The sequence below is a fragment of the Didymella exigua genome (assembly GCF_010094145.1).
Source record: "Didymella exigua CBS 183.55 unplaced genomic scaffold M421scaffold_15, whole genome shotgun sequence".
Lineage (NCBI taxonomy): Eukaryota > Fungi > Ascomycota > Dothideomycetes > Pleosporales > Didymellaceae > Didymella > Didymella exigua.
In genome coordinates, this window is record NW_022984789.1 from 532129 (window position 1) to 554109 (window position 21981).

Below are 21981 nucleotides of genomic sequence, written 5' to 3' on the forward strand. Positions count from 1 at the left end.
ACACCTCCCACGCTCATGCATCGCTTGACTTCGGGCAAGCGTACGCGAGCATACGAACACTTGATCCCCTTGGCCGCTTGGGGCTGGGCTCTGCCATATCAGATGCACTCGCGAACTCCGCACTTCTCACAGACTTGAAACGAACTACTGGCTCAAACGCATCCTAATCGTCTCAGACCCTCCCCTGCGCGCGCTCGCTTTCGCCAGTCAGTCTCAACGTAGCGATATACCTGCATAAAGAATGTAATGCCTCTGTTATCAGGCGTCATGTCATCGTTCGTCTTGCACCCCAGCTCTTGATCGCAGCGAAGCAAGGTAGATGGACCGATAAGCCGTTTCTCTCGTCTTGTGACTGTTGGCAATCCCCCACACTCTCATCTTGTGAACAACACCATGCAAGCCATCGATCGCCTTCTCAAATCGCCTTCTCAAACGGCTCGTATCCATCGAGCGATGTCTGTCTAATCGCAGTCCAGCCCTCAGTGCATTCACCTATTCGCTGCGTGATTCCACACAAGTGCCGTTTTTCTAGCCAACCAAAGTCCCTACATCCCTAATGCAAGCGCGTCTTACGTGTGTAGCTCCACTCAATAATGATGACCAGCTCTCGCGCTCAACGTCAACGCTTCAGCCCATCAGGGTCGAGGACAGAGCCGTCAGGTTGCGTTTTCAGGCGGACCGCACCGTTTAGGTCGAGGCCAGGTTGTGCGCATTTTTCCTCGGCCAATGCATTCCCTCTGACGCGTCGTCGACTCCACCAGCTCTGCAGGCCATGTGCATGTTTCGGTCTGTCATGCGATGTTTCAACGGGACGTTTGACATGCCGCATTGGGCGAGGATAGACGACCATGCACGGCAAAAGCCACAGAAGCGCATCACACGAGGGCACCTCTAGCCGAAAGGACATAGTCTGAAAAGTTGCAAGTTCCGTTGTTTTGGCGGTGTAGCGAGTAAAGGAGCGCACGAGAGCTATAAAATTGGCATTATGCGCTTGTCAACCGTCAACGTTTCATTTGTCGAGGCCTGGCGCCGGGTGTTTGCATCTTACGCTCCCCTTCCTATTAACAACAGCTCGCGCTCGAGCGTATTTTCGAGAGTACATTACATGAAGTAGGGATGTTGGTTCTTGCTGAACAATGAGAAAGCCACCACCCACCAATCTATCGTAACCAAGTTGCACATAAGCGTCAAATAACGCCGGCCTGCTATATGTCCAGAACTCCTAATGCGGTCGTAGCGCATAACACTGACTATGAAAACCGCCGCCTCTGAGTACTTGCGAACGCGATGAGTCTTTGCAGAGCACTGTACCGATGTCAATCATCAGATAAGAGCGGTAAGACAGCAAGTAGAAATGTTGTGTGCTTGAAGCTCACTTCTTTTGTTGCGTGTTGGGAGCCGATGCACCTGCACCTGGCTCGAGCGTGTGCTCGTGGTTGTCGCAGCGAAGCACCTTACCGCCATCTTCTTGCGAGCACACTTGGCTGTTCTGGACCCATTTGTCGTTCATGATCTCCTCAAGTGTAGCACGCCTCCTAGGATCAACTTCGAGCATCCTGCCAATGATGTGCCTGCTCTCTCTGGGCAAAAGTCGCAGAAGACGCCAAGGCCCCTTAATCACCTGGGGTTGTTGCTGGCTTTGGCTGCTCGGTGCTACTGTTAAAGCGCCATTGGACTGTTGGCCTTCTCCAGAAGGATGACGGGAAGCTGGCGCGGACTGGGTGCCAGCTCGGTGGTCGTCAGCGGCATGTTGAAGATCAGTAGAAGCTTTTGCAGGTCCAGTTATGGACTTTGGACCATCGTTGGGCGGAGAGACGAAAAGCTTGTATGAGTTGTCCGAGACTCGGGGTGCCTTCCACGGGAATCGACGCAGTGTCATGCAGCAGAAGATGATGGCTAAGGACCAGATATCCGTAGGTTGTGGGTCGTACTTCGAAAGGTCGTACACCTCAGGAGCGAGGTAGGGATCAGAACCGACAATACCTGAGGCTATTAGCTAAAGATCAGGTTGCAATGGAGGGATTAACTCACCATTCGCAAGGACGACGTCGTTCTCGAACGGATATCTGAATACTGCTGCACTTCCAAAGTCGATGATCTTCATGATGCCGTGCTCGTTGACCACGACATTGTCCAGCTTCAGATCTCGGTGAGCCAGACCCATGCTATGCAGGTAGTTCACACCGTTCAAAATCTGAAGGGTGCAACATGTCATCTCTTCTCGACTCATCTTGCCTGTCATGACAATGGCGAACAGGTCGAAAGGCGCATACTCCATTACAACATAATAGTTGCCTTTCTCGTTCACCAAATCCATCGTCTCGATGATGTTGCCGTGGTGGAGAGTGGAGCCGATACAAAACTCTGCGGTCACCTTCTTGTTGTAGTCGCGTTCCGACTCATACGAATGTCTGGCGCGGAACTGCTTCACGGCGAATGTGACACCGTCACTGCTACGCTTCATCAATCGGACGGAGCCTCCTGCACCAGAACCAAGAACTTTGCCAAACTTTCCGTACTTGCTCTCAAGACCATGGTCGTCTGCAAAGGGAACGCTGGCTGCCCCGTTGGTCAATGGGGGTGTCATCACGCCTGCTTTGCTGGCCCTGATCGGCTTTTCGCGCTTGATGACTGGCGCAGGGCTCTTGTGCTTCTCCTTCTCCTTGTCTTTGTCTTTGTGCTTGTGGCTGCCGATCTTGAAGAACCGCTTTAGGTTCGACATGGAATCGTGTCCATGTTTGTGCGGCTTGGAGTCGGTCTCTGTGTCAGAACTGTATCGACTGCCAGGTCGTCCAGTGGCACCGAAGATGCTTGTTCTATTGCTGCCAGTATCTTCCTTATCCGACGCTGTACCCCTAGACCTCGGCAATGTGGTGCTGGATAAAGATGCAGACTGGTTGCGGCGGCCGCGACCATCACGGCTACCGAAAATGAAACGCGCATCGAGTCCATCAAGGTTCTTGGGCTGAGGAGCTCGCTTCGAGCGGGAGTATGGGTCATGCTGATCGCCTTGAGGTGTGAAAGGGCGGCCGATTGATGTTGGCGTGGATGTGCCGGGAGAGTGATATCCAGGAGTCCGCTCTCCGCCTGACCCGGACGGACTTTGATCCCTTGAAGCTGGCAAAGAATCACCGGCTGGTCCAACTGTGAATGACGGCCCGTGCATGGGGTGAGGTTGCACAACATCTGGTTCAATTACCGAGTTGGGTCGAGTTCGTGGCGCTGGCTGCGGGGAGCCCGGTACTGCAACGTCCTTATTGACAGACGAGTCCATTGAGGTTGGCGGAGGCTCGTGTGGAGGGGAGATTTGGGGGGTCATCAAGGCAGGATCACTCTTCTTCGTATGATCAACTCCGCTGGTAGGTCTGTCATCGCGGGAAGATGTGCCCGCGGGTGTCAACGGCGGCGATTGTATGGCCTGTGCGACTGACGAGCGGTGCTGGGAGGACTGGCCAGAAGTCGTGCGGGAGGCAGGTGAGGGGGAAGGTGCCTGATTGTGTCAGCTGCATGCTCGATGTCACTTGGAACATGTTTGCTTACTCGTGAGGGCGGCAGCGAGACCGGCTCAAACGAAAAGTTCTCCATGCGCTTCGCCTGTACACGAGACTGCTGCAGCGTCGAAGATAGATTACGTAGCTCCTGCTCCGCCTGCGGGCTCAATGGCTCCTTCATTGTCTCACCCGCGCCAGTGAGGCCAGTCACATGCCGGAGGGCGCTCTCGGGCTCGATTTCCTGATTGACATCGCTGAAGCGGACCGATTGCGGCGGCTGCTCTGGAGCTGGCGACGCCATGATGGAGTTTTGGGTTGTGTGAAGGATCACTGCAAGGGCAGTCAGTCGCTATGAGCCATGACGAAAGCACAGCTCTGCTTAGTCGAGTAGCTTACACTAAAGAAAGATATGTGATCGGCGAAATCGGGCAAGCTTCACGCCGTCATCCAGCCGCTTTCGTTCAATTCCGGGGCAGGTGGGGTCCGCGGAAGATCCAGTTGAATTTTGAAATCGAGTCCTGCAAATTGCGACTGTAAGAGGGGAGCGACCGAGGAGGTTTTCGGGGTTGATGGGTTACAAAGCACGCAAAGTCGTCATCGGCCTTTGGAAGTACTCGGCCAAAGAGCTACCGGTATGCCCCGCGCTACTACTGAGCGATCGCGCGCAGCTTGTGACGGATGGCCGGAAAAAGGACGTTCGATTAGAATTGACAGCGCACGTAATCTGGGAGACTTTTGCAATACCGCGACGGGCGCTGCAGTAGGATTGTGAGTCGCAAACAGAGAGAAGGCTCGTTGTTTGGAGGGGTGTGGGCGAAATATTGCAAGCTGGAAAGGGCGGATTACTCGATTTGCTAGCCGCAGCCTGCCGGATCAGCATGTTAGCTCACCGCGTCACAGCGTCACAGCGAGAGCCTCCACGCCTCTGGCACAACACCGTCCGTCCACACCACCAGCCAACCTCGACACCTGTGATACCCCCACCAAGATCCACAACACGCACCTATACCCGGCCAGCCCCGCGCGTGCAAGCAAGTGCCCCGACCGCCTACATAGAGACCTTCGCCTCACCTGCTCCCGGCCGTGTTACTCGTCGCTACGAAAATCTCTGGCTTGTTGAACAAATTGCTTCAAGAGTTTTTCTACCCCTTTCCAGTAAGGGTCGTCTCACTACCAGTCGCTTACAAAGTGTTTTTGGATAGTGCCTCGCTCATCCCGCAAAATGTTCTCTTGGGCCAAGTCAGCGTAGGTGAACCCTTCTCCACAGCTCCCACGCGTATGCACGACACGGGTATATGACCTGAATATACTGCATGCAATACGTATCCATGTTCTGACAGTCTGACAGGTTGTCCGCGGTTGCCGGTACTGAGGAGCCCATCTACGGTCCTGAAGCTATCCAGCCGGTTGGCAAGAATGCAGGCGACCCTTCCTTCACCGAGTTGACCAAAGAGGACCTGAAATGGCAGGCCCTGAACTACACCAACGTCGAGACTCAGACCTTCTACGTCAACGCGGACTCGGGCCACACCGGCATATTCCAGGTCATCTACAACAACATCTTCGGTGCACGCACGACGGTGCAGTTCAATACCAAAATCTTCTACCCCAATAACGAGAAGCCCTTCCTGTGGTCTAGTGACCCGCTTTCGAATCACGGTTTCGATGAAGGTCATTTCTCCTTCCACGCTGACGGCGTCTCCATCCAGCTGAACGAGGACGGCTCGGCATACACAGTCAAGGCAGCAGTCAACAACAGCAGTCTGGTCAATGTCACATTTACCAGGACAGCACCGGGCTTCCAGGCTGGAAAGACTGGAACGAGCAACTACGGCACCAACCCCAAGGAGCCATGGGGCAGCATGCATCACCACTTTTGGCCGAGGTGCAAGGCCGAGGGCTCTGTCATCACTAGGGAAGGCGAGATCAAGATTGATGGCCAGGGAATGTTCAGCCACGCACTGCAAGGAATGAAGCCCCACCATGCTGGTGAGTAGTTGAAACCCGAACATGCCGCAGATCATGCTAATACTTTGAAGCGGCTCGCTGGAATTTCGTCAACTTCCAGTCGCCGTCGTACTCCGCTATCCTCATGGAGTTCAAGACCCCCCCCTCCTACGGATCGACGACAGTCTGTGTTAGTGGCATCGCTACGGATGGCAAGCTGCTGATTGCTGGTATCAACGGCGGTGCGAAACACACCGAGACTAAGCAGGATACGGACAATGACTGGCCTGAGCCTACATCAGCAAGCTACCACTGGGAGGGAAAGACTGACGACGGCAAGGAGGTCACGGCGGAGCTTGCAGGCTCTTTGGGCACTAAATACGACCGTGTGGATGTTATGGCTGAAGTGCCAGGCTTCATCAAGACTATTGTGGCATCTGCGGCTGGCACGAAACCGTATATCTACCAGTTCGCGTCGAAGCTCACCATTAAGGTGAAGGCCGGCGATGAGATCAAGGAGGAGGAAGGTGTCCTCTTCACCGAGGCAACGTTCATCTCGTGAGGGACTCCTTATACATCTATACCGTTACGACCCCCTAGCATTAATAGTAGAACCCAGGCCAGGAGCTTGAACCTAATGAACCCCAATCTTAAAAAGTCTTTGTTGCTCTCTGCATATGTAGTGCATTCACAGCCACAGCGAGATGTCGCGGATGCATGGGGCCTATCACAGCGAAACAATGCACTAGCTTGCCTTTTTGCCTGTACTTGCGTGTGCATTTCTATTTGCGTGCGCCTCATCTTCTCTTTCACATTTCGATTTCACTCCTAGTCCTCTGCCTGCGTCTGATAAGGCGCTTTGTTATCTCCACCTGACAGCGCGCTTGGGCACAAACAAACGCAACGCGTCAAGAGTCGAGTCCGTGCACTCACTGCAACCGATACCTACGCCCGTTACACCACGCCAGGCAGCACCCATATCCCCTCACCACCACTGTGCCATGGTAAACGAACGGCCGAAGATGTCCGGCGGGATGCTACGATTTGGTGGCGCACCTCGGCCAGAATTCGCTCGTCCGCCTGGTTCTCAAACGGCATCTTCGTTGGCTTCGCGCGCGTCCCAGCTCGGAATTGGTCTTGGAAAGGGAGGGAAAGGCTTCGGTCTGGGTAAAGGCAGGGGCGTCAAGCGGCATCATTAAGTGCTCCGTTTCGCGTTCATCGTATAGTTCTTCCACTAATTAATCTCATGGAGATACTGCGGGATACTATCCAGGGTGTGACCAAAGGAGACATTCGGTAAGCGCATCTTTATTGCACCGAATCGTCTATCAGAGATGACTTTATCAACTCACAAATTCTGCAGAAGACTGGCTCGTCGAGGCGGCGTGAAGCGCATCTCAGCTACTATCTACGATCACGCTCGACAAGCTCTCAAATCCCGACTGAGCGACGTAAGTCACCGCAATGCTGGCCTTAATCGTCCCACTGACACATGCATAGATCTTGCGCAAGGTAGTAGCTGTCGTGGAGCACACTGGCCGCAAGACCGTCTGCATGACCGATATCATCTTCATTCTCAATCGCGTAAGTCCTTGTCCTACTCTAAGACCCAAGACAAGTAGCTGACGCCATTCTAGCAAGGACGCCACCTCTACGGCTTCGATCCCTCATTCATGGGACGTCTTTCATAAGACGAAGAGCGTACGGGGTCACCACAGACATCCAAGAAACGATATATCACCGCGTGACTCAGCGTAAGCAGGCCTTTCATCGACTGGAAGCAGGTTTCATCCGTTTGAGAAAAGACTTGCTCCACCTGGCGCCGGGTAATGGTCACCGTCCCCACCTTCATGATTGTTTTGGTTCGTTCTGTAGGAGTAGGAGTTGGATTATGGCATGGATAGGGAGCGGCACAAGAAAATTACGAGAGCTACATCTTGATATTGGAGGACTTTCGAACGTTCGGAAGAAGACGCTTTGCAGGAACCAGGCGCGCAGAAGGGGCAAAGTTGGAAGGCGTGGGCATCTGATGGGTATGCAAATATACGTGCAAAGCTGCACACGGCAATATACCGCCTGGAGCAATCATTGTTGATGATTTAAGTCTTTTCAGAAACGTGTCGAAGAAGATGTGAGCTCGAATGATTAACGAACAACAGCTGGCACTTACCCCACTAACCCCACTCGCACGTGCCCTCGAATTTCACCTTCGCACATCCAGCCTGTCACATCGCTCGCTGTGTTGCCGCATTCGAACACTATCTCGCCACATGCCCTAGCAATATGGTGTACTACTTCTCCTCCAACACCGTGACGCCATCAGCGTTCATTTATGTAGGCAAAGACAAGGTTGAAAGTTCGTTTTCCACCTGCTGCTAAGTCACGTCGAAAAATCGAAAAGACTTAATACGACCCTGGTGAAACTGATCACTGACATCATGAACAGACGAAGAACTGATAAAATACGGCTGGGACGAAGACGTTTGGTTCCACGTCGACAACCTCTCTTCTGCACATATCTACGTCCGGTTGCCGGAGGGCGAGACGTGGGACAAGATTAGCGAGCCACTGTTGATTGACTGCGCACAGTTGACCAAGGCGAACAGTATTGAAGGTGAGTCATCGAGCTGGGATCTGTTGTCGGCCAAGAAGAGCATATCCAGGGTGTGCTCAGAAGCATGTGAACTTGGACTATGCTACAGATTGAGTGTAGGGCTAAAAGGAACCGGGCTAATGCTACGCAGGTAACAAAAAGGACAATATCACAGTCATCTATACGCCATGGTCGAACTTGAAGAAGGACGGAAGTATGGCCGTTGGTCAGGTTGGATTCAAGAACAATAAGTTGGTAAGTGTTCATTCAAAGCTGTTTGATTCTCTTGTCATGCAGCATTTGTTCTACCCAAACTGTATGAGTACTGACACCTTTCAGGTGAAACGCATACATGTGGTAGCGCGTGAGAACCCCATCGTCAACCGACTCAACAAGACCAAGGTTGAGAAGTTCCCTGATCTGAGGGAAGAAAAAGAGGTCCGTCTTCGTGAGCTTAGGAAGAAGGATCAGGGCGCGCGGGATGCAAGAGTGAGTCTCCCTTTCCCCATTTCGTCTTTTCATTAGCCCCCCTATCCTATTCTTCTTTCGTGGCCCTGTCTCCATTACTGTCTGACACATTCCGCAGCGCAAGGAGGAAGCACGAATCGCGAAAGAACGCAAGGAGCTTGCCTGGCAGCGAGATCACGCCTACGATGACATCATGTCTGAAGAGAACCTTGCAGCGTCAAGCAACCAGGACCGCGACGAGGACTTCCTTGATGACTTCATGTAGTGCTGTACAAAGGCTTCTTCCTTCAATATCCTTTATAGCATGGGCGCGCGACGGACAGGCGTTCAACGGCGGTTGTGATGGCGTCTCACTAGGTGGGATCTCGCGAGGTCATAGAAGGGATGCAGGTCCCCATACTTTCGTTCAGCATGCGGATGTTGTGATTGAAGGCATCGTAGGCGGTCGTGCGTATCTCGAGGTCTTCACGCTGGCTGTTCTCGTCAGCGCTGGTCAGGATTGGTCTTGCAGCAACAATCCTCACCGAGACTTGCTCCTGGATCTCGTTCGACCACCCCTATCTTGATTCCACCACACCAGCAAGAGATTTCTCAGGACCTTGTGCTCCAATCCATTCTGCTTCGTAGCATACTGCAGAAACTCGAGGGTATTCGCAATCTTCTGCTGATCAAAGTCGCTGGCAGCGCCTTTTCGAAAGGCCGAGCGCAGTCGGTCCCGTAGTGTGAAGCGCGCAGGCTTCGAGTACTGAATGGCTCTCAGCCCCTGACGAAGAACATGTCTGTAGGCGTAAACGACGGCTTCGCTCGACATGATGTTGAAACCATCAAGGCTCAATGCGCTCGAGCGTCGATTGGCTGCTTGCTGATGGCTGACTAAACCATCGCCTCACTTCCGCGCTCACCTGCAACCGACTAGGTTCTCACCACCAACCTCACCCCGCCTGCGCTTTTCTGCAACCGGGCGTGTAGCACACCGTAGACTCGTCTGAATTATTGCCGTCTCCTTGCAGACACATCACACGCTGTGCTAATCACTGACCATCACAGCGCAGCTTCATTCAAACTGTAGACGCCACCTTCAGCGCCCTCGTTCATCACCCCACCTCAGCGCGGTTCATGGCTGTTGTCGTACCCTGTAAAAATGGCAAGGATACATCATGCACGTCCGCTACAACAGCAGGGCACTAGTCGCGCTATGGCGATTGAAAAGAACCGTGCCGCTGTGAAGACGAAGAAGCCGTATAAGATTGTACTCGAGGCCGTCACGCAAGAGAAGAAGAAGTTGCACTCCATCGTCCGTCGCCTCCAGCTACGCCACACACTTTACCACTGACAACCATCTAGCTCACCTATGCTGCAAATGCCCCCAAAGGCTTCGGCTTCGTTCCGGCTGGACACCCAGAAATCACGGAGTGGTGCAAGGAACAGTGTCGCCAACGGAACCTTGACGTGCACGTCGTCTCGGTCAGCATCAGTCAACCCCTAAGTAACGCCTAAACTAACAGTCCTACAGGCCAAGCCAAAGAACAAGACCCACGCAGACCCCGAGAAGCTGTCGCACCACGTCCACCGTATAGGGCATCACTTTCCTCTCGAAATCATACAGCTCGCTTGTAGCAAGTTCGGCTACGAATACAGCGAAGAGGGCGGTCTCCGCAAGACTACAGCTGCTGATCGAGAGAACTGGATACAACAACAAGTGGAAAGCTATTCAACAAGACAGGCACTTCATGGTCGCCCAACCGCTGAGGAAGGCAGTAAAGATCACATCAGCGGTGCTGTCCGTGAGATGTTCCCCAAGATTCCGGAAGCGGATCTGTCGTCGATCGTGAACCATGCTTTCGAAGAGGTAAACACGTATCTTTCATCTTGGTAAGCCGCAATCATACTTACAACGTGACAGGGAACAAACCGCGTAGGCAACGCCAAAGAGCTTCCTCTGGCTCGTCGAGTCCAACTCGCTGTTGTTGCTCACATTCGTCACACGTACACAGACTACGACAAGATGCTCAAGACCGGCTCTTGGATGGAAGCCCGCCAAAAGGTTGAGCACGTCTCTCTAGCCAAGCTCAAAGAGTGGCGGGACGAGACTGGCGAACAGAGCAACGAGATTGAAGATACTTTTCGCGAGGTCATTGTACTCGATGATGAAGATGAGACAAGCGATGGTGACACGCCCGATGAACGAGAACAGAGCATGGAGATTGTGTCCAATCGCGTGATCGCCCAGGACATTCAGCTTGAGAGACATCCCCATTACCCGATCGCCAGCGATCACGAGCGGAGGCGAGGCCACGGACGGACAATTTTCGTACACCCATACCCTCCGCCACCCATGGCCCGTAGGCCTCAGTATCCCGCAACAGTGACACGGACAGGTCGTGCGTACGACGATTCAGCCAGGCCTGAGCCATTTTACGCTGCTCATAGCAGACCACCGATCGACCAGTGAGTACATTCGCTCGGTGACTGACAGACTATGCTTACGTCGACAGGCAATCGAGACCAAACGTGATCCAGCCCAAGTCGAGACCACCGCCTACCTATATGCGTGGTGCCGACGGGCGACTCTTCGAAGTGAGTTTCAGCATATCGTTCTGCTAAAGCTCGACAATAAACGTATCTTTGCACTTTAAAGCGTGCGCTAACCATCGTAGCTCATACCGGTCAATGATACTCCTTCAAGGGTAGGATACGAACAAACCTATCGTTCTGCGGCACCCCCTCGTGTACAAGAGGGCTATGTTCCACTTTCACCTCGTGTTGATGCACACTCTAGCAGGTTTCCCCCTCCGCCATCTCGGCGTATCTCTGACCACGAGACGGTTCTACCTTCAGTAGAGCGTGAGACAGTCGATCTCTTATCTCCACCGCGCACCCTGAATGACCAGGGCCCTAACTCTGATCGTTTTGATCTGCCAAGGGAGTATGATAATGTTCAGTCCTTCAAGCGAAGAGCATACCCTTCAGTACCGCAGCCGATGGATGAGCCTCATGAGCAGGCCAACAAACGGAGGAAACCATCACTACACGAACAAGATTTGTACTCGAGACAGGCTCCGAAGCAGGCTGCTATGCACCCGCATACACAGGAATATCTACCTATGGAACCGCGCAGTCGGCACAGAGCGCAGCCATCACAGGAGACCATTAACCTCACTTGCAGTCCGCGGCGCCCACCTTTTGGAAACGCTGGTGATTTGTACAATGCTACACAGGGCTTTCCAGCCTACGTCCCGGAAACACAATATCGTACTCCTGCAAGGAACGATTGTCATGACCCGTCTGCGGGGCCCAGACCTCCTGCGTATATACCTGAACACGATAGGATGTACGAAAGACGTCTCCAACCAGCACATGAGTATATTCCATTGAGGAGATGATCCATGCGTCTGCATTGTGAACGAAAAGTCGTTCAGTTTCGATAAGGTGGAGAGTCTTGCATATCGGCGCAAGGCAGTATGCACAGTTTCATTGGCGTTTCTCTTTCCGAGCGATACCCCTTTCCTTCGGTTCTTTTTGCATATCAGGCGCTCAACACATCTTTTCCGGGACGTGCTCATCGGCTTGTCACCTACTTTTCGTTCGGAATAAATACATCGTTACGAAGTAATGATCGCATGCTGTAGTGACAACGGTCCTCAGCCTCAGGAGATATGGACGGACTCGGCTACGGTAGACGACATCTCATGCCTGGATTGAAACATTGAGGGATTGGAGCATCGACGAAAATGTCGCATAGTGGTGATAACGTGGTCGGAAATATTTGCAAATTCGAGTAGCGGTCGCAATGAATGCAGGACTCTTCGACAAAACAGCCACGATGACTAAGTTGCACGACCACACTTTTGCTTGTGATCGATCACAACCACTGATGCAGTAGCAGTATTCCGATAGGTACAACGCGGAAGACAGCCTTGTGATCGTTGTCGGGCTGCTCCTGTAGTGGTGGATCGAAGTGACATTTGCGCCGCATACTAGACTCGGCGCTAACAGATAGAGTTAATAAGGTTGATCTCACCACTTCCACGACGTCATAATTATTGTTCGACGCCAAAACGGTCAACACCGAACTGCTAGATCAAAATGCGGCACACACAATTCCCCGTCTTTCGCGGCTCCCTATTGCATCGCAAGCGTCGGTCTTGGCTTCCTTGATTGTACCTCATACCAGCCAACATGCTGTTCCGTTCGCGCAAGAAGAACGATTGGGTTCCTGATGTTGGAGGACCAGCAGCAGATGGCAAACCTTTTGACTCGAACCCTGTACCTGTTGGTTTCTGGCACCCTTCCCTACGAAAAGTGCGGCATCGCGTCTTCCGAGAATGGATTGTCACCACCGCGTTCCTCATGGCTTTCATTCTGGCTGTACTGTCGATTTACTGGGGTGTCTTCTACGAGGTAGAAAACAGACTCGGCCATTTACTCGTATATGTCGTTGACATGGATGGTGCCGCGCCGTACGATGACATTGGAAACGCTCCATTTGTTGGACCTACAATCACTCAACTGGTAGAGAAGCAACTTTCATCTGGCATGCCAACACTCGGCTGGGGGATCCGCCCTGGAAGTGAATTCAACAATGATATTCTGGAGGTGCGCCAGGCGGTCTACAACTGGGATGCTTGGGCTGCGATCATCATCAATCCCAATGCTTCGGCGTTACTGTACCAGGCTGTCGCAACCGGAAACACATCTTACGATCCTCTTGGTGCGTGCCAACTGGTCTACCAGGACTCTCGAGACGACACGAACTGGTACGACTTCATGCTGCCTCTTATCAGCCAGTTCATGACCCAGGCTACGAGCCAGGTCGGTCAACAGTGGGCGCGTATGGCACTGCAAAACGCCAGCGACCCTGCGATATTGGCGAACATTCAATCCGCACCACAAGCCATCAGCCCGGCAATTGGCTTCTCCGAGTTCAACCTCCGACCCTTCTATCCATACACCGGCATTCCCGCTGTATCCATCGGCCTGATCTGTAAGCCTCCGCACCTTCAACATACCTAACAGTTACTGACCACCATGACTAGACCTAATCATCATATCATTCTTCAGCTTCTCCTTCTACCTGCCAATCCACATGACCTACATCAACCCAAAAGGACATCCGCCGCTCAAATTCTACCAAATGATAATTTGGCGCTGGTTCGCCACAATGGGCGCCTACTTCATGCTCTCGCTCGCTTACTCGTTCGTCTCCCTGGCCTTCCAGATAAACTTCACACATACCAATCCAATCACGGGTGAAACACAGGTCACGGATGTCGCCTACGGGAACCCAATTTCGTACAGCCATGGCACGTTTCTGGTGTACTGGATGCTAAATTTCTTCGGCATGATTGCGCTGGGGCTCGCGTGTGAGAACGTCGCAATGGTGGTGGGGGCGCCGTGGATGGGGCTGTTTTTGATATTTTGGGTGATTACGAATGTTTCGACGTCGTTCTACGATATCGAAATTGCGCCTGCGTTCTACCGATGGGGCTATGCGTGGCCGCTGCATTCGGGTAAGTCCTCCTTCCGTCGAGTATTGGCGATGAAGCTGACAAAGTGATAGTTGTCGAAGGTAGTCGCCAGATCTTGTTTGGGTTACACTCGCGCATTGCTCTTGATTTTGGTATCTTGATTGCGTGGGGCGCGGTCAACACGGCGTTCTTCCCTATCTGTTGTTGGGTTATGAGGTGGAAGAAGCAGAAGGGAGTTACGGAGTATTGGGAGAGCTAGAGTGTAAAAGAGCATATTTGACGGTAATTCGGACGTATAATGAGATAGCAGCGTAGATCTTTCAGTAATATGTATACATGTGGGTGTCAGGTGGCTGGCATCGCGAATCATCATGAAAGGCTCTACACCATCAAACCGCGCCAAGACGCGCTACATCGCGCTGTACCATTCACTACCTAGCAGTGCCAGTGTTGCTTACAATTCCAACATGCGCTGCTCGTGTCGTGCCTCTAGATAGTCAAATGCAGTGTCAAAAATTACCCTTCATTACGGAGGCGGGTATCTTTTTGACATGGTCATGATGACGGAGTCAGATCACCGTCATTTCTACAGCTTCGCAAGCCTTCAATATAACCTCTACACACCTTGCACATTGGGATTGATTCGAAAACACCTTAGTCGTACCCAAAGCTTACTAGACCAGACCAACAAGTTCTTCACCAAAGCCACAACCTACGTCAATGTCGTTCCTCAAACGCCCGGTTGCACGCGGTGCACGCATCGCCCCAACTGCGCCCCTCCGTACACTCGCTACCTCGCGGTCACTCTTTGAACAAAGGCTTAAGCGCGGTCCCGACATGGGCTCCAACAAGCCCGACGCATCTGCCAACTCGTCCGTGAATCCCAATACCGACAAGCGCTCGAGCACGCTCAACACCGACCGGCAGTCCAGCGCCTCGAGCGATGAACACGAGAGCGGCGCTAACCACCCAGCAAAGCAGCCTGATCAGCAGGCACAGCCAACGAGGAGTACAGCCATCGGGGGAGGGGAGGAGGGGATGGGAGGAAAGGAGGGGATGGGCGAGATCAGTGAGACGGGTAAGAGGAATCTTGCTGAGCAGTAGGTGAGTGCGACATTTTTGAGAAACAGGCACCTGTTGTCACAGGATTGGAAGAGGAGGATTGTTAGCTTGATATAAGAGCGAACATCAGTACAGATCGGTACATTCCAGTCTCTAAGATAGGGGGTTGTGATGAAATATCAAGCTGAAGTATGTCGAGAGGGCTCAGAGGAGACAGCTCAGAGTTTGGTGTGTTAAAGGGAAAGGAGGATCGGCAGGTGTAAACATGCGCAGACATCGTGCCACTAATATGCCTCGCGTACGGTCCGACGTTCAGGGAATTACAGTGATACAGACGAGCTATGTACGCGCGTTACAAGATGTTCTTGTCGCCATGCTAGCCGAGCAATTGTAGGTTTTGACAATCCGGATACCGAGGAGGAAAGTTGCCCGTTATTTGGAGCATGAGCTTTGTCCAGGTACTCGGCGTGATCGACAGTTTTAGGGAACAATTACCGACGGTTTGCGCGCGCGAGGGGGCAGCGAACGTTACGTTTATCAGTGCATCGCAGCTGGTAGTCAATATGACTCGTGAAGGTTATCCGGAACGCGGCGGCGCACGAAGTATCCAGACTGTCGGTGTGTGACGAGGTGGACCGCATGCTTGCTCCCAAGTAGGGATTCGGCATTACACGATTGATGCTAGATAAGACAACTTCATATTATCGGTCAAGACTGAAAATGGAAGGCCTGACCGAAAATGTTGTTCTGAACAAGAACTTTATCGCTGGACGAAGAGCTCAGGATCAAGGGTCCGGCAGCGATACCGAAGGTGTGAAGTGCAGGGTCAGTGTGCAGGGTAAGTGCGCAGGCTGCGGGGGTAGACACGTTGCTAGACACAACAGGGGTGGTTTTGGAATCGACCATACCGTTCAGGGCTGTCTTGGTGTGGCACGGTTCGCAGAAGATAGATAACGGTGTGGCTGAGACGTAATTCCGGATACTTATGATAAACGCGGTTTGCAGCCGTGATGAAGTCGAATCCACCTTGATATCGACCTGCCGCTGTGAGCTGGCTTGTATTGTAGGTGTTTCTGCATGTTCTGGACTACGCTGTAAGGCTTAATCTGCGCTGCATAAGGGACGGAACATTGGGGAACGGGATGGCTGCCGGGGTCAGTAACGAACGACCCCAGTCGGTATGGTGCATGCAATGCTCTTCAGATCGAAGTGTTGGTGATGTTATCATCGTCGATTGCATGATGCTATTAGGTTGGTTGCGCATACCTACGAAGGTACATGTGCTCCCCGAGTGAAAACAGCCTCGTGTCCCCGAAAAATGCAATTCCGAGAAAGCCCACACATCGCTCTTGTCATGGATTGGCTGTCGATAGCAGACCATCAGACGGGTGGGATGGACACCAGGGGTTAGGCCCAAAAGCAACGGCCGTTGGAGCGGGCTGGGCACGGACTACCTACCGTGTCCGTGCACTCAATGCGCGGATTCAGACAATGCGCCAAACCACTAAAACACCCCATCCATCCTAACTCTACAACAACGCAACGCTATGGGGTTAGAAGAAGCCCTTATAGAGTGTGATACTTTTAAAGATAAAGATTAAATCCTATAGTCTAAAATAGTAGCAAAGCATAGTGTAAGAAGAAGAGTAAGGCTCTTAACCTACAGCATAATTAAGAGTAGTTATTACAGTAGCGCTGTATTCTAGTTTCCTTGTAAAGTAGAGGAAGCTCGCTTACGTGAGCAAGAAAGACAGGAGCAGGAGAAGGCAGAAGAGCTTAAAAAAGCAGAGATAGCTGAATTAAGTCACGCTAATAAGCTATATTAAGAGAAGATTGTAGAGGAGAAGCATGAGCAGCAAGCAAGGGAGAAGGCAGTGAGAGACTAGGCTAAGGCTAAGGAGCAAGCTGCTATTAATGCGCGCAAGGCTAAAAGAGCACATAAGAAGCAAGAGAATAATACTATAAAAACTCTTAAATTATCCTAAAAAGGTAGTAAGCTAGCCTTAAAAGCTTCTACAGTTAAATAGAAGCCTGCGCACTAAGGTGTGGGGGCCTGTAGTCACCTAAAGCCTGCAACGCCTCCTCCTGTGCGCTTAACTGTTACTACACGCAGCAGCTACACTGCCACAAAATACCATTAAATTTGTATGAGCAGCTTTTTCGCACAGATCTATAGATTAATACTCTACAAAATCTCACGATATTATCTATTATTGGTGGCTCTACAGCCTCATTTTTGCAGGTGCCTGTCTTGGTGGTTCGGCGCATTGTCTGAATCCGCGCATTGAGTGCACGGACACGGTGCAGGGCAAGCGCGACTAGTGGGTCTTTCCGCTCTGTCGCACACCTCGGCGTCGAGGTGCAGCGACCTTGGGACCTCGAATTGTGTGTTAGTCCCGGCAGAGTGAAACCTTTCTTGCTTTTACCGTGCGTCCCAGGATCATGAGTAGCATTTCTCGTCCATTGGAATCTCACAGTGCCGCATCAAAATCACGTCAAGGCCGCCACAAGTGAAATATTGAACTGATTTCCTTCCGCGCCTTCTCCACGCTTCACCCCACGTCATAGCTCTCCATATTACGACCAGTAGCTGTGTTCACACAGTCTGGAACGACTGTAGCGAAGCCATAGCTATCGAAGCTCGCACTATCTAGGCGACTGGCTTATTGTTATATTGGGCTTGCTGCTCGTTTGACAGGCCGCCAATGGGCACCGCAGCATAGCACATTTGGCTCTGCGCAATCGCACACAGAAGACGCCATGGCTCCAGGGTAAGCTGAGAAATTCAACCACATGCCGTGTCATACCGGCAATGTATGCGATCATTCAGAATGCAGCTCTAACATATGTGTTCAGCTCGATGAGAGATGCTGTCAAGGCTCTTGACAACACCTTTAGCGCCCCCGACGTACCCTACCCGCTACCTGATGAGCTCTGCGTAACCATCCAGGCCTTCCTCGATCGCTACGATGACATCGACGATCACGACTCACAGCGGTTCCACGAGGATCTCCACTCGCTATACCAACGGCATGTCGCGGACAATACGGCTAAACACGGCGCATTCCTTTCAGCTTTGCGATTCGTACGGCCAGCTCTGACTGGCGAGACGAGGTTGACCATTTGGTGGAACTTGGTTTTGAAGCCCAAGATAGATGGGATAGGACACAAAAGACAAGAGATCGAAGATGCAAGAGAGATCGTGCAGAGCATGTTGGTATATGATGCTGAAGAGGATCAAACAGGAGAACATGCACGTCTGTCGAAGCTGTTCACGAGAAAAATCCTGGATGCATATCTCATCCGGACTGATGTCTCAGTAGTTCCTGAGAACGCTGTGTCGCCGGAGAACGAGTTCATTGCTAATGAGCTCGAGAGTGTTCTCATTACATTCGGGAGAAGGATGCCCAAGGTATGTCTCCTGTCTGTGCACTTAAGAAAGTAGTTGACTGACGGCAACAGCTGCTTCTCTTTGCTCTCGATGAGCTCTTCGTACAAAAGCAATACCGATTGCAAGCACTAGGTCTTCTGAGCGCTTTCGTGCGCCTGCAACCTCCGCATCTGCACCTCGTACTCGAAACTCCTCTCTTACAGCACTTAGAGAAGTGTCTACTCATCGACACATCCACTGTAGTTATGGAACTTGCTCTTGTGGTGCTGATTATGCTCCTGCCTCACATATGTGGATCTTTAACTTCCGATCATCATCTCCCGAAGCTGTTCTTGATCTACACAAGGATTCTTTGCTCCGATAAGCTGAGCAGATCTGAAGATCAAAACGCGGAGAGAGACCAGGACGAGAGAAGGTATGAGGATAGCGAAGAAGAGGGGGAAGCGAGCCCAGACCATGATCAAGCATGGGAGCAACTGCAGCCTGCAGAAGGGGAAGAGGGAGGTTCACCAACCCTTATGCACTACTTTACGTTCCTCTACGGGCTGTTTCCGCTGAACTTCATGAGCTTCATCAAGAAGCCTAGGAAGTATCTGAAGTCGCTCAACTTCCCAGGTGCGAGAGACTTCGATCTTGATCAGCAACTCATCCATGGCCGAACCGAGCCCTACCGGACTGTCCATTTGTTGCACCCGAACATGTTTACAACCACCATCGAAGAGGAGCTCAGCGAGAACAGATGGCTCAAGAGTGATCCTGCAGACGTCGTCACCGAATGCATGGATCTTTGTGTTGCAGTCTCAGCATCCTTGGAAGACCCTGGACCGCCTCCCACGACCAGGCTTCCACCTGTCCCACCTCTACCCGAAGTTCCAGCAGAGTTCGCCCTAGATGAGACTAGAAACGACTCTGAAGTGAGCTGGAGAAACACTCAATCTACGATGTTTATTTCTCCAAGCGACGCACCCGATGTTGCAGAAACTGCCGACATGCCGCTCAGGTCAAAGTCAGTCGCATCTGCGCAGTCATTCAAGTCGGCATCGCCTCTGTTGAAGACCCACGATACAATGGATTCGCCAACTTTGCCACCAGCAAAGGAGTTATTGAAACAGAACCTGCTTGGCACCACGACCGTATCATCGCAGCGACGAGTCAATCCCCAGCCAAGCTTGGACAGCTTTGCTCGATCGACTGCCGGCACTCTCTCGCCTCCACACCAGCATTTTGACTTTCACGGTCAGACGATGTCGTCATTGCAGCGCGAGATCATGCTTCTTCGAAACGATCTAAATTTCGAACGCTACTTGAAGCTTCAACACCTTTCGCACATTGGGCAGCTGCAGCGAAAGCACATCCGCGAGGCTGCAGCAGAGGCTGATACTCAAAATTTAATCAACACGAACAAGACGCTGAAGGCTAGGCTGACAAAAGCGAATGAGCTTTATAACCAGCTCAAAAAAGAAACACTTCAAAGCCGCAACCAGAGCAAAAAGTGGGAGAATGATCTCAATTCCAAGGTCCGGGTATATAGAGACAGCGAGAAGACATGGCATAGTGAAGAAGAGAGTCTGCGATACGAGCTTCAGAGAACACAGTCTGACTACGAGCATCTCAAGAAAATCGTTGAGAAGGCAGAAGCTGAGCAGCTGAGGGCTGAACAACGCACAAGAGCTCTCGAGTACGAGCTGGAGGACTATAGCACCATACGCAACGAGCTCGAAACTGCACAGCAGAAAGTCTTGGAGTACGAAGAGCAGGCTCAAGGTCTACATAGTCTGGTTCAGGAGCGCAACGACTTGCGCAACGACCTCGAGATTGCAAATATGCGTCTGAACAGTCGCGAAGCTGAGCGTGAACGTTCTATCTCAGCCTACGAACGGCGCATCATGACACTAGAGCATCAACTACAGGTAACTGAGATGTCAGCGGGGCCTCCAGGACAGTTGCCTGCTTCGGTTCAGCAAATGCTCGATTCGGCTCTCGCAGCAAGCCAGGCCAAGCTGCAATCTTTGAAGAGAGCGCATCAGAATTTGTCGGCACAGCATACTGAACTGCAGTTGAAGTACCAAGATCTCGAGGCGGAGCACCATGCTACATTGGGCCGATTCGACGTTCACGAGAAGACAGGACACCACGAGTATGCTCAGTCGCAGCTCAGTCGCAACTCGAGCCTGCGCGAAGGAAACCATTATGGCGTACGGCACCTGCCTCCAACATCGACAGAGCCTTCGATCGACGAAGAGCGCGAGTACTTCTCAAATATCCACTCCCCAACCAGTCCAACCTCTGCTATCTTACCAGCAGCACAACGACCAGCTCGGCTGGACTCTATGCCCAGTCACGGAAGCCAACGATCGCAGCGGTCACCTCCAGGCCCCTCGATGTACCCTGCCTTCGGTGGCGCCCTGCACCCTGATCTGTACGAGCCGCAAGCTCTAGCGAGAATTAACCCTGCGGTCCAGTCAAGCGCCAAAAGTAGCTTCTCTGTTGAAACAGAGGGCAGTGGTGGTAAGGCCGATAAGGATAAGGTGGAGGCGAAGTCTGAGGTCAGGGTGTATGGTCGTGGTAAGTGGCGTTCGGTTGTATGAATGCGATACAAGAGGCTGACACAAAACAGGTGGCGCACAGAATATCGGAAAGAAGGTCAAAGATAAGGAGCAAAAGAAAGCATCCTCAGCTAAGACGGGAGGTTTCCGTGGTCTTAGAGGAATCATGTGAGGCAAGATTGTTGCAGGAGTTGCTCCCTTCCAACGTGTCATGAATCTTTCACGCATTATTGGCTGACCGAGAAGTGGCAACCACGAGGCACGAGAGCAATGTCAGCGCACCTGGGCAGACTAGGCCTGCTGCCACTTTTGCTTAGTGTTACGAAGAGCATGTAGTCAATCATATTGTGTAGTACTAATTATCATTTCGAGATCGAATCTCCCTCGCCACGCGCCGAATAAGTCAACAATCAAGAACCAGCCACGTTTGCCCTGCGTCCTATCTGACCCATCCGTACTTGCTGCACGAACCACCAGAATCTGGCGTCCCTTATCTTTCCTCATCCATACTGCTCGACAGTCCCAGGCCGAGTGATGCTGAGAATACTCACCTTGGACTCAGTCTTGGGTTGTTTCTCTTTGCAGACGTTTCTTGAAACCGCAAAGCTTTTCATTCTCATCCCTGACCAGTGACACTTGCTTAGTGAGAGCCGGGCTCTATGCTTCCGGTAAGTTATCGACCAGACCACGTCCATGTCACTTCGATTCTCGGTCTTCAGCGCCGTGATCTTGACTCGAAGCGTCATGTGTTCTCACTTTAGATGTTGTTCTTCCTCTTTCAGACTGGCGAGCTGGGCCCTGGGTTTTTAAACCGTATAGTCTGACTTGCACTCGCTGTAAGCGTGTTGTCGCGGTACTTTATCGCACTAGGTAAGCTGAGCTTCTGCGTTCTTCTTGCTGGCTTTGGCCTTTTGTAGGGCTGTGCGTAACTGTGCGAGCTTATTCTCTTTTGTTATCATCACTTTCGTAGAGGCTTTGAGACACTTATAGGATTTGAGAAAGCGCTGCAGATCTT

The 21981-nt window shown here is 52.0% G+C and overlaps 10 protein-coding genes across 10 annotated transcripts; 7 read left to right on the plus strand and 3 right to left on the minus strand.

Moving 5' to 3' along the window:
- Positions 1-929: 929 nt before the first annotated feature.
- M421DRAFT_421233 (Pkinase-domain-containing protein) lies at positions 930-4290 on the minus strand. Its single transcript, XM_033592762.1, has 4 exons — positions 3888-4290; positions 3541-3821; positions 2032-3490; positions 930-1983 (listed from the first exon to the last, which is right to left on the minus strand). The coding sequence occupies exons 2-4, from the start codon at positions 3790-3792 to the stop codon at positions 1373-1375; spliced, it is 2322 nt and encodes a 773-aa protein (XP_033448296.1). The 5' UTR covers positions 3793-3821; positions 3888-4290; the 3' UTR covers positions 930-1372.
- M421DRAFT_166821 (uncharacterized protein) lies at positions 3962-4521 on the minus strand. Its single transcript, XM_033587735.1, has one exon. The coding sequence runs from the start codon at positions 4369-4371 to the stop codon at positions 4066-4068; it is 306 nt and encodes a 101-aa protein (XP_033448297.1). The 5' UTR covers positions 4372-4521; the 3' UTR covers positions 3962-4065.
- On the plus strand, positions 4441-6161 carry M421DRAFT_421234 (oxidative stress survival, Svf1-like protein). The gene is made up of 3 exons (XM_033592763.1): positions 4441-4736; positions 4840-5480; positions 5531-6161. Exons 1-3 carry the CDS (start codon positions 4714-4716, stop codon positions 5998-6000), a joined length of 1134 nt encoding a protein of 377 aa, XP_033448298.1. The 5' UTR covers positions 4441-4713; the 3' UTR covers positions 6001-6161.
- Positions 6162-6406: 245 nt separating this feature from the next.
- M421DRAFT_421235 (histone-fold-containing protein) lies at positions 6407-7525 on the plus strand. The gene is made up of 4 exons (XM_033592764.1): positions 6407-6734; positions 6802-6889; positions 6939-7022; positions 7076-7525. Exons 1-4 carry the CDS (start codon positions 6685-6687, stop codon positions 7127-7129), a joined length of 276 nt encoding a protein of 91 aa, XP_033448299.1. The 5' UTR covers positions 6407-6684; the 3' UTR covers positions 7130-7525.
- Positions 7526-7721: 196 nt separating this feature from the next.
- Positions 7722-8764, plus strand: M421DRAFT_92860 (DUF814-domain-containing protein; the record flags this gene model as incomplete). The annotated part of the gene is made up of 5 exons (XM_033598067.1): positions 7722-7794; positions 7885-8052; positions 8183-8286; positions 8371-8520; positions 8618-8764. The coding sequence occupies 5 exons, from the start codon at positions 7722-7724 to the stop codon at positions 8762-8764; spliced, it is 642 nt and encodes a 213-aa protein (XP_033448300.1).
- An 88-nt stretch (positions 8765-8852) lies between these two features.
- Positions 8853-9310, minus strand: M421DRAFT_64168 (DUF1763-domain-containing protein; the record flags this gene model as incomplete). The annotated part of the gene is made up of 2 exons (XM_033596125.1): positions 8853-8973; positions 9024-9310. The coding sequence occupies 2 exons, from the start codon at positions 9308-9310 to the stop codon at positions 8853-8855; spliced, it is 408 nt and encodes a 135-aa protein (XP_033448301.1).
- Positions 9311-9475: 165 nt separating this feature from the next.
- Positions 9476-11167, plus strand: M421DRAFT_166915 (uncharacterized protein). The gene is made up of 4 exons (XM_033587736.1): positions 9476-9793; positions 9844-9963; positions 10013-10348; positions 10403-11167. Exons 1-4 carry the CDS (start codon positions 9641-9643, stop codon positions 10949-10951), a joined length of 1158 nt encoding a protein of 385 aa, XP_033448302.1. The 5' UTR covers positions 9476-9640; the 3' UTR covers positions 10952-11167.
- Positions 11168-12523: 1356 nt separating this feature from the next.
- Positions 12524-14282, plus strand: M421DRAFT_421239 (uncharacterized protein). The gene is made up of 3 exons (XM_033592765.1): positions 12524-13483; positions 13536-14009; positions 14060-14282. Exons 1-3 carry the CDS (start codon positions 12679-12681, stop codon positions 14224-14226), a joined length of 1446 nt encoding a protein of 481 aa, XP_033448303.1. The 5' UTR covers positions 12524-12678; the 3' UTR covers positions 14227-14282.
- A 106-nt stretch (positions 14283-14388) lies between these two features.
- On the plus strand, positions 14389-15272 carry M421DRAFT_166958 (uncharacterized protein). Its single transcript, XM_033587737.1, has one exon. It carries the CDS (start codon positions 14688-14690, stop codon positions 15069-15071), a length of 384 nt encoding a protein of 127 aa, XP_033448304.1. The 5' UTR covers positions 14389-14687; the 3' UTR covers positions 15072-15272.
- Positions 15273-17417: 2145 nt separating this feature from the next.
- On the plus strand, positions 17418-21342 carry M421DRAFT_421241 (uncharacterized protein). Its single transcript, XM_033592766.1, has 4 exons — positions 17418-17800; positions 17886-18441; positions 18492-20985; positions 21038-21342. The coding sequence occupies exons 1-4, from the start codon at positions 17790-17792 to the stop codon at positions 21136-21138; spliced, it is 3162 nt and encodes a 1053-aa protein (XP_033448305.1). The 5' UTR covers positions 17418-17789; the 3' UTR covers positions 21139-21342.
- Positions 21343-21981: the final 639 nt, after the last annotated feature.